A 12,321-nucleotide genomic window follows, 5' to 3' on the forward strand; every position below is an offset into this window, starting at 1 on the left:
CACCCCCCCCCCAGGGCCTCCTGAGTCTCTTCTTTCTCTTCCTGCCGAGCTTGCATCCAGGGCTTCCCATTGTGCTGGATGAGACCACTTAGGTGGTGAACGGTTCTTTCTTTAATATTTGTGTGCTCAGTCACTTGAGTCGTGTTCGACTCTTTGCAAACCCCGTGGACTGTACTCTCCAGGCTCCTCTGTCCATGGGGTTCTCCAGGCAAGAATAATGCAGTGGGTTGCAGTTTCCTCCTCCAGGGGATCTTCCTGACCCAAGGATCAAATTCTCGTCTCCTGCATCTCCTGTATTGCAGGCGGATTCTTAACCAGCAGACCACCAGGGAAGTCCCACATGTTTCTTATCTTTATTATATTTATTTTGATGTTGTTGTTCAGTTGCTCAGTTGTGTCTAACTCCTTGTAACCCCATGGACTGCAGCACACCAGGCTTCCCTGTCCTTCACCACCTCCTGGAGTTTGCTCAGATTCACGCCCATGGAGTCAGTGATGCCATCCAGTCATCTTATCCTCTGTTGCCCCCTTCTCCTCTTGCCATCAATGTTTCCCAGCATCGGGGTCTTTTCCAGTGAGTTGGGCTTTTGCATCAGGTGGCCAAAGCATTGGAGCTTCAGCTTCAGCATCAGTCCTTCCAATGAGTATTCAGGGTTGATTTATTTTAGGATTGACTGTTTTGATCACCTTGCTGTCCAAGGGACTGTATACGACTACTGGAAAAACCATAGCTTTGACTAGATGGACCTTTGTCAGCAAAGTGATGTTTCTGCTTTATTTTGATGAGTGTTAGGAAAAAGATGTAATTGAAATTAGTTTTTGTTTATTTGAATTTTGGGTTTTGTGTGTATGTGTGGTTTGGGGGATTTTTTTTTTTTTAAAGATATGAACAGTTTTTCTATTTAACAACCAAAGACATGTTTCTGAATGTGGTTTCTCCTTGCTAATCCTGACACCTGCAATTCAGATGCAGGTGAGCAGAGAGGACACATCTGCCACCCTGCTGGGCCCCCTTAGGTCAACAGCAAACCCTCTGGGAGACTTGCTGAGCTGCAAGCCTGGAGCTTTGCAGGAGCTTCAACCCCAGTGTCCCAGGTGCTCTGAAATTAGTTTTTTAAATAGTAAAACTTTATTCATTTTAAAACATTTGAACTGAAGTGTTTGAAGAATCCCTGCAGGACCCAAGGAGCACAGTTGGAGAATCGCTGATTTTCCATCTCACAGCTGGGAGGACCGAGGCCAGAGAGAGGCCAGGATGCCGTGGGGAAGTAGATGAGATGCTCAAGAACACAAAGGGCTCCCCTTGCCTCTTGTAATTACTCAAGTGTATCAAAAGCACGTGACTCTCTTAAGCAAATACTAAATATATTTCATTGTAGAAGGGAGTGAGGGACTTCCCTCATGGTCCAGTGGTTAAGAATCCACTTTCCAATGCAGGGGACACAGGTTTGATCCCTGGTGGGGGAACTAAGATCCCACATGCCAAAGGGCAACTAAGCCCACAGGCCACAACTACTGAGCCTGTGTGCTCTGGAGCCCATGTGCTACAACACGGACCAGATGCAGCCAAATAAATATTTAAGAAAAAAAAAAGCTTTAAAAAGGGAATGAATGTAAAGAAAAATATTTGTTATGGAGAAGTACAATTGGTTCTAGATATTATGAAATGAGGCAAAGTGGCCTGTGGAGACAGATGGTAGAGCAACACTGTCCTTGTCCAGTGTCTCTAGACATGGCCTTGACCAGTTCTCCCCTACTTTCCTCCCTCCCTGGAGGGTACTAGCCACCCTGACTTTCAGCCAACATCACCTCCTTCGAGGGGCCTTTACATCCAGACAGGCTGGAATGAGGCCTCTCAGGTCCCACCATCCCACTCTGGCACTTGGCCTGTCCTGAGGTTTCCACCCAAATCCAACCAGCTGAGTGTGCATGGAGCTGGGGCTTCCCAGGTGGCGCTAGTGGTAAAGAACCCACCTACAATGCAGGAGACATAAGCAACTCCGATTCGATCCCTGGTTCAGGAAGATCCCCTGGAGGAGGGCATGGCATCCCACTCCAGTATTCTTGCCTGGAAAATCCTATGGACAGAGGAGCCTGGCAGGCTACAGTACATGGGGTCGCAAAGAGTCGGACATGACTGACCAACAGAGCACGCATGTGCATAGAGCTACCACTCTCCAGAGCTGTGGCCTTACAGATGCTCCAGGCTGAACTCGTGTCCTTGTCTCTCACAGTGAACATTGCAGTGAGTAGGGGAGAAATACCCTGCCAAGCCAAGAATCCAGCCTGTCCCAGCCCTGGGAACTTTTTTTTTTTTAATATATATATTTTTTAATTTATTTGGCTGCACTGGGTCTTAGTTATGGCATATAAGACCTAGTTCCATGGCCAGGAATCAAACCACAGTCCCCTGCATTGGGAGCGCTGAGTCTTAGTCACCGGACTACCAAGGAAGTCCGCTTGGGAACTTTTTCTGCTGCAACAGGGATGACTGCAGATTTCATTGCAGGTGCTCCTCCATTCAACTGGTGTAGCTACCTAGACTGTAATGTTAAGAAGGATTCTGAAGCTGAATCTGGCCTCAGCCCTAAAACCAGATGATTGCTTATTTATGCCTGCAGGGGGCTTGGGTGATGAAAATAGAGAGTGAAAAGTACACGTGCTGTCTGCTTGCCATCTTTCTCCTCTCTTCGTAGAATTAAAAATCCCCACAAGTCCACAAAGTGTTAAAGAAATAAATAAATAATACTGTGAAGAAAAGGGGAAAGCAAAAATCAAAGGCTGATAAAATTGAAAACATTCCCGTGATCAGCCTCAGTGTATGCAGTGCACACATCATGCACGAAGTCAGCTCCCCAAGGGCAGGGCCCCCTGGTGGTCACACACGTCACCTTCACTGTGTCAAGCCGGCACACACAGGAGACAGTGTCTGCCGAGAAATAGACACTGGGCCCATGGGGTCGCAAAGAGTCGGACAAGACTAAGAGGCTAAGAAACAGCAAACAGCAGGAAGTCATTTCCCAGAAGCCCTGATGCTCGGGTCCGCACGAACACACTCCCAGAAGCTGTGTCCATCCTGCGGTCCTGACCATGGCTCCCACCTACTCCCTCCACCCCCCCACAGGGCGTGAAGGAGTTCAAGTGCGAGGTGTGCGGCCGGGAGTTCACCCTGCAGGCGAACATGAAGCGGCACATGCTGATCCACACCAGCGTCCGGCCCTACCAGTGTCACATCTGCTTCAAGACCTTTGTGCAGAAGCAGACCCTCAAGACCCACATGATTGTCCACTCGCCCGTGAAGCCGTTCAAATGCAAGGTACCAGACCCTCGGGCCCCGGGGCAGGACTTGCTCACAAGTGGCCCTGGCATGTGATCACAGGAGGCAGGACCCAGGCTGGGCAAAGACCCCCCACCCCACCCTACCCCACCCCCCATTGGCTGAAACTGCTGGGTTCTAGGGGGTGGCGGGTGGGTGGTGAGGGTTGAGGTCCTACAAGCTACTGAACTGCTGCTTTTCTTTGGCCGCACTGAGGCTTGTGGGATCTTAGTTCCCCAGCCAGGGTTGGAACCCAGGCCCTTGGCAGTGAAAGTGCAGAATCCTAACCACTGGACCTCTAGGGAATTCCCCTTAGTTGCCTTTTGAGAGTTGGAGGTGGGGGTGAAGGTCACAGTGCAGCCTCAGGGAAGGAGCCCAGGCCAGAGACTCAGTGCTGTCGGATCTCCCAGCCCTGGGTCTCAGCCTCGGCTCGGGGAGTGTGGGGCAGACCCGCAGGAACGGTGACCTGCAAGCAGGGGCCCAGTCCTCGGCCTCTGGGGTCACATAGGAAAGGACAAAGGGGATGCGATTCGGGCCCAGCCATGGAAGCAGGAGCGGCTGGGGGCCGGGGGAGGACAAGCCCGCAGGCTGACGAGGCCCGGGCTGGGGTGGGGTGTGTTCCAGGTGTGCGGGAAGTCCTTCAACCGCATGTACAACCTGCTGGGCCACATGCACCTTCACGCGGGTAGCAAACCCTTCAAGTGCCCCTACTGCTCCAGCAAGTTCAACCTCAAGGGCAACCTGAGCCGGCACATGAAGGTGAAGCACGGCGTCATGGACATCGGCCTGGACAGCCAAGGTGGGTGGGCCACACGCCGTGGACGGAGCAGGAGCGGTCCTGTCATGGCGCACTCAGGAGCCTCCTGTCCAATGAGGGGAGCGGGGAGGCTGGCCAGGCCCGAGACCTCACTGGGGTGGGCTCAGGTCTGGAGAGGGGGCTCCCCAGAGGGCCATCAGCGTGATAACGATGCGACATTTATGTATTCTCCAAAGGATTTACGTGGGCTCACATAAATAATAATAAAAAGAATATTTGTTGAGTGCTGTGTGCCAAGCCTTTATTAACTCATGTGACCCTCACTGTGGGGTTGGCTCTGTAATTATCACCATTCTACAGATGCAGGCATTGAAGGATAGAGAAGTTAGGGAACTCATGCAAGATCATCACTGAGACAGGGCATTTTTAACACATTATTTGACCGGAGATGTGTGAATATGTCTTTTATTACCCAGACGTTATTGACTGGAGACATAGCAATATGTTTTTAGAGAGTGATACAATTAACATCACCGTGCAAAGTTATTAAAGCTTAAAATTGATCAAGGGTTCATTATACAATTTACAATTGTCGTCATTCACATTTTGCTCTGTTAGACTTTTGTTCCAACCTTGTGTATATTATAAACACAAGTTTATTACCATAAAATTTCAAAAATGACGCATTATGAAATTTTGAGTAAAACAAGAATTTTTCGGTGGATTTTATGCAGTTACTTCCTCTGATTTTCTAAGCTACATACATACTAGTGTCTCAGAAGATGATGGTTCTTCAGAATATAGTTCTGATTCAGACAATGTATTAGACCAACAAAAAGACCAAAAAAAACCCTTAGTGTTTGATTTGGATACTCAAAGCGAAAATGAAACTCATGGTGCTGGAGAAGACTTTATAGGTGTGTCAAGTGTAACTATTGAATGTAATAATCTGCAAAGTGTTAGTGAAATAACAAAATTAATATTTGGCCAAAATAAAAATCACTGGTCAAAGGCATTAGTTTCTGCAAAAATCCCCCAGTTGATAATGAGCTTAAAAATGGAGGGGAAGGAAAGTAACAAAAGGGAAAATGCCAACTGAAAGATAAGGGAGAGCCAGGTGAGGTCACAACCCCAAGTACAAGTGGGAGGTTCTGTGGGCATGCAGAGGGGAGCCCTGAGCTTCCCAGTGGCCAAGGCAAAAAGGGTAATACAGTCAGTCACACTCTTCCTAGTGCCAGGTGGAAGGAACGCAGCCCACATACTCAGACTTTTGCTCACCTCTGCAGTTGGCAGAAGTTTCATTGGCTATGGGTTATAACATCCCCACGTGTTAGTGATGACCTCTCCCCTCAACACTGGTCAATAGTGGAAGCACCTTATTCTTTCTGGCCTCATGGGGAGGAGACACTTTAGAGATTCTACAGGAAGGAGTAGACAGCCACACTTTCAGAAGGTTTCTTGTATAGTCTGGAGCTATTTTACTTTCTGGAGTTCCTTCCAAGACGCATAGCTAGGAATGTGTGTCGACAATCACTGGGTGGGTTGACTTGCCGTGTGAGGTTACTCACAAGGAGCCAATCAGACGCTGGGGTATGGTGGAAATAACCCTGATTTAGCTTTGGAACAGTGAGTGGCCTGGGGTCTTCTGGTAGAAACAGTGTCCTCAGTTTTCCATCCTCCCTGGGTGAGGATGAAACGCTGTCGGCTACATACAGATGCTCTGGTGCACCTTCTTTCTTAGTGTGTGGTTCTAGGACCAGCAGTGTTGGCATCCCCTGGGATCTTCTAGAACTGCAGACTCACCTCCACCCCAGACCTGCTGAATCAGGATCTGCATTTCAGAAAGATCCCTCGGTGATTTGTTTGCACTGGAAAACTTGAGAAGCATTGAATGAAGTGATGGTTTTCAAATTTGAGCCAGGGAGCATGAGAATCACTGGAGGCTTGTTAAAGTGCTGAGTCTCAACCCCCAGAGCTTCTCATTCTGTAGGTCTGGAGTGGGGTCAGACCATTTGCATTTCCAAGTTCCCAGGTCAAAGGGAAGCTGCCGGTCAAGAAACTCACATTGGGAACCTCTGATCTAAGCTCTAGAGAACCGTTCTTAAACTTGACTACACATTGGAATCACTTAGAGAAGTTTTAAAGTGCTGATGCCTGAATCTCAGCCACAGAGATTCGAATATAATTGATCTGGCGTGTGGCCCAGGATCCAGATTTTTTTTTTTTAAGCACCTTAGGTAATTCTATGCACAGTAGAGTCTGAGAGCCAGTACTCTAGTGCATCTGCTAGGAAGCAAACCCACCAGGAGGGACAGAGCAGAACTGGTCCTTTGAAAGTAGCTGTCCCTACAGACCTCAGGTGTGGCTAAGGCATAAGCTCTTTCTATCTGAGGTCAGCAACCAAGGATGCCTACGGTGGCTTTCTTCCTGATTGTACCAGATGACAGACATAAAGCAGGGATTGGCATGGGAATGGCTGGGGTCCAAGTCACTCATATATAACCTTGGTCTGAGAAGCTTAGGCTTGATCTTGTGCGGGAGGAAGGTAGCATACATTCTAGACAGAGGTATCCAATAAACTATAGGACTGCAATTTAAGAGGTAGATTAATGTTTTTGCAAAAAAATAAAAATGGTACAAATTGTTCCCTGGGGCCAACTGGAACTGCCAAATAGAGTTAATCACAGAAGTTGGGAGGGTAACAAGAGACTCAAAGGTAGAAATTTTTCCTGGGTCTTTATTTTGTTGTTGTTGTTGAGTTGCTAACTTGTGTCCAACTCTTTGCGACCCCATGGACTGCCACACACCAGGCTTCCCTGTCCTCCACTATTTCCTGGAGTTTGCTCAAATTCATATCCAGAGTCGATAATGCTATCCAACCATCTCATCCTCTGTCCCCCTCTCCTCCTGCCCTCAATCTTTCCCAGCATCACAGCTCTTTGCATCAGGTGGCCAAAGTATCAGAGTTTCAGCTTCAGCACCAGTCCTTCCAGTGAATATTCAGGGTTGATTTCCTTTAGGATTGACTGGTTTCATCTCCTTGCAGTCCAAGGGACTCTCAGGAGTCTTCTCCAGCACTACAACTTGAAAGCATCAATTCTTCAGCCTTTATGTAGCTTACTTTTAATCAGCTATATGATAGGAAAGTGTGGCACTAGGATTTGAGGAAGAAACAGCCTAGGGTCTGTAAGATGTGGTGCAGTTGACCTTGTGTCAGATGCAATGGACACAAGTAACAGACACCCCATTCAGACCACCTTAAACAATAAGGAAATAAATTAAGAAATGACTTGCAGTCCAGGTTATCTGCACAGTTGACTGATTCAGCCCCTCAGCAATGACACAGTGAGACTCCCTCTGCCCACAGCATTGGCTGTGATTTTCCTCATGGTCACAAAATAGCTGCCAGTGGTCTTTAGGGCAATATGCTTCCTTGTTCACCTCCATTGGAAGAGCAAGAGCCTGCTGTCCTTTGCTCTATGAAACCAATGAGAACATTCTCAGAACTCACTAGTAGGCCTTTCCTCATGATTCATTGGCCAGAATTGGGTCCCATTCCTCATCCTGAGCCACTCATTGGCAAGGAGTGGGATTAACATTCAATCAGTGTTTCTCAACAGGGGACATTTATTTGACCATGTCTAAGAGACATTTCGGAGAAGGCAATGGCAACCCACTCCAGTACTCTTGCCTGGAGAATCCCATGGACAGAGGAGCCTGGTAGGCTGCAGTCCATGGGGTCATGAAGAGTTGGACATGACTGAGCAACTTCACTTTCACTTTTCACTTTCATGCATTGGAGAAGGCAATGGCAACCCACTCCAGTGTTCTTGCCTGGAGAATCCCAGGGACGGCGGAGCCTGGTGGGCTGCCGTCTATGGGGTCGCACAGAGTCGGACACGACTGAAGCTACTTAGCAAGCAGGCAAGCAAGGCAAGAGACATTGGGGCTTTCCCGGTGGCTCAGACGGTAAAGAATCTGCCTGCAATGCAGGAGACTCAGGTTCGATCCCTGGGTCAGGAAGATTGCCTGGAGGAGGAAATGGCAACTTATTCCAGTATTCTTGCCTGGAGAATCCTATGGACAGAGGAGCCTGACGGGCTGCAGTCCATGGGGTCGCAGAGTCAGGCACGACTGAGCAACTAACACACAAGAGACAGTTGGGTATCACAGCTGGGGTGATGTTATTGGTATCTAGCTGGCAGAGGCCACAGATGCTGTGAAACATCCTACAATGCACAGGCCAGTCCCCCCCCAAAAAAATCATGGCCCAAGGTGTTAATAATGCCAAGGTTGAAAAACCATGCCTTAGACTCATCAAGGCTACCCCTGGGCTGGGTTCTATTTCTTCCCAAACACATCTAGGTAGAATGCACACTGGGACTCAGACATAGTCCCTGCCAGCAAGCCTCCCAGTGTCCTCAGGGCCTCCCTCCCTCGAAAACTCAGAAGGCAGCCCCACCCAGGCTTCCACCTCTGTGGAGTTTTCTATCTGGCTTTGTTCCAACAATAAGAGCTTTATAAAAGATTTCAATTTGATAAAATGACAGGAGGCCTCTTAAAAGAGTTTTTATCTCATCGTCTTTGTTTACCTACCTTGAGTGTTTGGCCTTGGAGAGCAGGCCCAGAGGATACAGCTGGCACCAGGAGAAACAGCCCTTTGAGGTAGTCACAAGTAGATCAAAACAACAGCACTTGCTGGGTGCTCCTGGGCAAGTTGATTAACCTTTCTGAACTTGCTTCTGCTCTCCTAAATGGGGTCACTGTGAGCATTCAGGAGATGATACATGTGAAGTGCCTGGCATACAGTAGGTGCCAAATAAGTGGTATGGCCAACACGATACAGCACAGGAATCTTTCATGTGGGAAAGGGGATTAATGAGTCATGTTGCAAAGAATAAATAAGGTTTTAGTGACTTAGGGGGCTTCCCTGGTGGCTCAGATGACAAAGAATCTGCCTGCAAAGCGGAAGACCTGGGTTTGATCCCTCGGTTGGGAAGATCCCCTGGAGAAGGGAACGGCTACCCACTCCAGTATTCTTGACTGGAGAATTCCATGGACAGAGAAACCTGGCAGGCTACAGTCCATGGGGTGGCAAAAAGTCAGAGAAAACTGAGCAACTTTCACTTTCGTGACTTAGGCGGTGCAAGAGACCCCCCCAGAGTTCAAATCCAGGCCTGATCTCACTCGGCACACATTTGAGAAGCCACAGGAGTCAGGTCCCCCCCAGAGCAGGGCAGTGGAGGAAACCGCTGAGTCTTCTGGAAGCTGTGACTAGGAACCACTCCTTTAGTTCTGCTTCCTGTGTGGGAGTGACCGGCCCTTCCCACACGCAGCAGCCAAGCTTGACTGTGCCCTCTCTTGCAGACCCCATGATGGAGCTGACGGGCACGGACCCCTCTGAGCTCGACAGCCAGCAGGAAATGGAGGACTTCGAGGAGAACGCCTACGCCTACGCGGGTGTGGATGGCAGCGCTGAGGCCAGCGTCCTCACCGAACAGGCCATGAAAGAGATGGCCTACTACAACGTGCTATAGCACAGGCCGGGCCACCCGGAACGGGGCAAGGAGGGCGTGGGGCGTGCGGGCTGCCTCCCTGCAGCTGAGAAGTGAGCTGCCTCCCCACTGTCCTGAGCCCTGCCCTCCCACTTGGTCGTTTGCACCACTAGCGACGTGGAGACCAAATGGAGACTGTACTACTGGCCTCAGCTGGGAACCCGGAGCAGGCCCCAGACATGGTGGGGAAGGAAGGATGACCCGGGAGGCCCAGGTCCCTGTCTCCTTGGCCTGCTGCTGCGGGAGAAAGGTGGATGGGGGCCGTTTGGGGACAGGCCACTAGGGCAGAGATTCTGTCCCTCCGGGCCCAGCAGAGCTGGGGCGGCCAGTGTTGGGGAGGCCATTCTGATGGCTCCTCAGGGGCCCTGTCACTGGAGGAAGAGATCTCTTGAGCCATGTCATGTTTCTCCTCTGGACCACCTCCTGCCTCTAGGGATGGTTGAGCTGTTGTGCTGGTTGGTCAGCCCTGCTCCCCACCCTCACCCCCTCCCATCAGCCTGTGGACTGGGAAAAGCCCAGGCCCAGAGCCCCCTTCCCCACCCAGTCCACAGACAGCCAAGCAGGGCCCTCTGCCTTCTACCTCCTGGTGCCCTCCATGCTCTCTGCCAGCCAGGCATGCATGCAGCCCCTAGGAAAGCAGGGTGCAGCCCCAACCCTGGCTGACATCCTCTCCAGAAAGCCCCCATCTCACAGCCCTGTTTGGAAGTGGGTGTCCCGAAAGCGGATTCCAACAAACTGTTACCCAGGGCAGCACACCAGGGTACCCCGACAAAGCCAGGACATGCAGTTCGTGAGGCACTTGCTAACAAAGAAAGGTGGCAGCCCCCCCCAAGTGAGGGGAATAGGGAGGGGGTCACTGGGGACCAAGAGCGGCTGTCCTCAAGGAGGCCAAGGATGGCCTGTGGTGGGCGGGGGGGGGGGGGGGGGGACTGGAGTTTTTCTTATTTAAGGTCTAATAAGTATGCATTTTGAGGACGGGGACAGCCAAGAGTCACCAGAGTCCTAGGAAGAGCAACATATTTTAAAAAGGAAGACCATAGAGAAGGAAAAAAAAAAAAACACTTTTTTTTTTTTTTGAGCAAAGGTGGGTATTTTGAAGGTAATTTATTTTTTCTTTCCAAATCTACATCACCTATTCTCTTTTCTGATGGACATAATTTTCTTTTTCCCAGCGGACGCTTTCTTGTGTGCTGTGCGTGCTTTGTGGCCCAGGGACTCGGGGTGGGGATGGAGGGGGTACTTGCTGGTCTGGCCCTGGAGGGTGCGTGCAGCTGTGGGCAGGAAGCCTCAGGAGGCGAGGGCAAGAGACAGGAGAAAGCAGAGCCTGGCAGGCCCTCCACCCCTGCCTGGCCCCTCCGGCCGGTGACTCGTTCAGTGCCGCTCAGAGCAGTGGCCAGAGCTCCCATCGCCTGCCCGCTCTCAGCCCCTCTGTCCCCAGCTCCTGCCGCAGAGCTGAAGACTGCAGGGCCCCCGGGGCAGTAAAAGAGCACATTAAGGAATGCCAGGGCACCCAGACTCCCACCCACTCGCCCCCTGAGGCCCCTGTGATGGGGTGGGAGTGGGGGCAGACAGGGCCATCCGCAAAGGCACAGGAGGTGAGGCCACGGGCCCCGGGGAACAGCTGGGAGGAGGTGCCCCCAGAGCTGTGTCCTTCCTGAAGGACCAATGGCAACCCACTCCAGTCTCCTTGCCTGGAGAATCCCCATGCACAGAGGAGCCCGGCGGGCTACAGTCCATGGGGTGGCAAAGAGTTGGACACAACTGAGTCACACACACACACACGCACACACACACACACACACACACAAGCCAGGCCTCAGGGTGGCTGAGATCAGGATTGGGGGGAGGGGAGGACACAGAAGCCTCAGGATCAGGCAGCCAGGTGCCCCTTCCTTCTCCACTAGAGTTCATGCTGAGCAGCAAATGAGAGGACTGGGGGTCCTCACCCCAAGTGTGGCTGTCTAGACCCCGAGGCCCCCAGCCTCCCAGGTGCCCGCCATGACGACCCTCAGGTGGCAGTGACCCCGTCACTGTAGATGACATTTTCTCCTGCTGAGCAGAAGCGTTGTCCCCTGCAAACTACCTCTTCCCACCACGTCTTCTCCCCCCACCCCAGGTACCAAAAAACAAAAACCCTGTATCCCCTCCTCCTCCTCTTTCCGGCCACCCAGTGGCCTTGGTCTTGGAAGCCCACAGAAGGTCCGGCCCCGAGGCTGGTGCTCACCTGTCTTCCCCGCCGTCAGCACCAACCCTCCAAGAGGTTCCATACTTGAAGAACCCCCCCACCCCTGCCCTGTGCCTTGGACCTGGGCAAGGCTGAGAGAAGGAAGCAGCAGCACAACTCACAATCTGAGCTGGGGTCGAGGGCGGTGGTCTCAGCAAGGCTCCTGTCCTCACCCCGCCCCGCCCCACCCCCACCTGTTCAGAAGAGGCTCTCGAGGCCTCTCACGTGACTTGGAAACTCCTGGACAAACTCCATTCTAACTTATTTTGACATGTATACGAACCAACTGTTTTAGAAATTCCACTCGTGCAAAGCCCTACTGTGTTTTTATGTTCCTGTTTCAAAGAGAAGTTTACTTAGCAATAATTATAAATAAATGAATATTCTTTAGTGAGGTGACTGCGAGTGCTTCTTTCCATGGTTCTGGGGGTACCTGATCCTCACCCCTTCCCCGGAAGGAACCCCCTAC

General features: G+C 51.0%; 1 protein-coding gene across 7 annotated transcripts in view; it reads left to right on the forward strand.

Moving 5' to 3' along the window:
• ZNF710 (zinc finger protein 710) overlaps positions 1-12,246 on the forward strand; it is a 73,494-nt gene extending 61,248 nt beyond the window's left edge. For 6 of the 7 annotated variants that reach the window (XM_043922628.1, XM_043922627.1, XM_043922626.1 and 3 more), the window contains 2 exons: positions 3,125-3,316; positions 3,941-4,356. In XM_043922628.1, the coding sequence (XP_043778563.1) occupies positions 3,125-3,316; positions 3,941-4,330 (582 nt within the window). In that variant the 3' untranslated portion in view covers positions 4,331-4,356. Of the gene's footprint in view, positions 1-3,124; positions 3,317-3,940; positions 4,357-9,440 lie in introns of those variants that run through there. The other variant, XM_043922633.1, reaches the window with a different exon arrangement.
• The last annotated feature ends 75 nt before the right edge of the window (positions 12,247-12,321 follow it).

The sequence above is a fragment of the Cervus elaphus genome, chromosome 13, assembly GCF_910594005.1.
Source record: "Cervus elaphus chromosome 13, mCerEla1.1, whole genome shotgun sequence".
Lineage (NCBI taxonomy): Eukaryota > Metazoa > Chordata > Mammalia > Artiodactyla > Cervidae > Cervus > Cervus elaphus.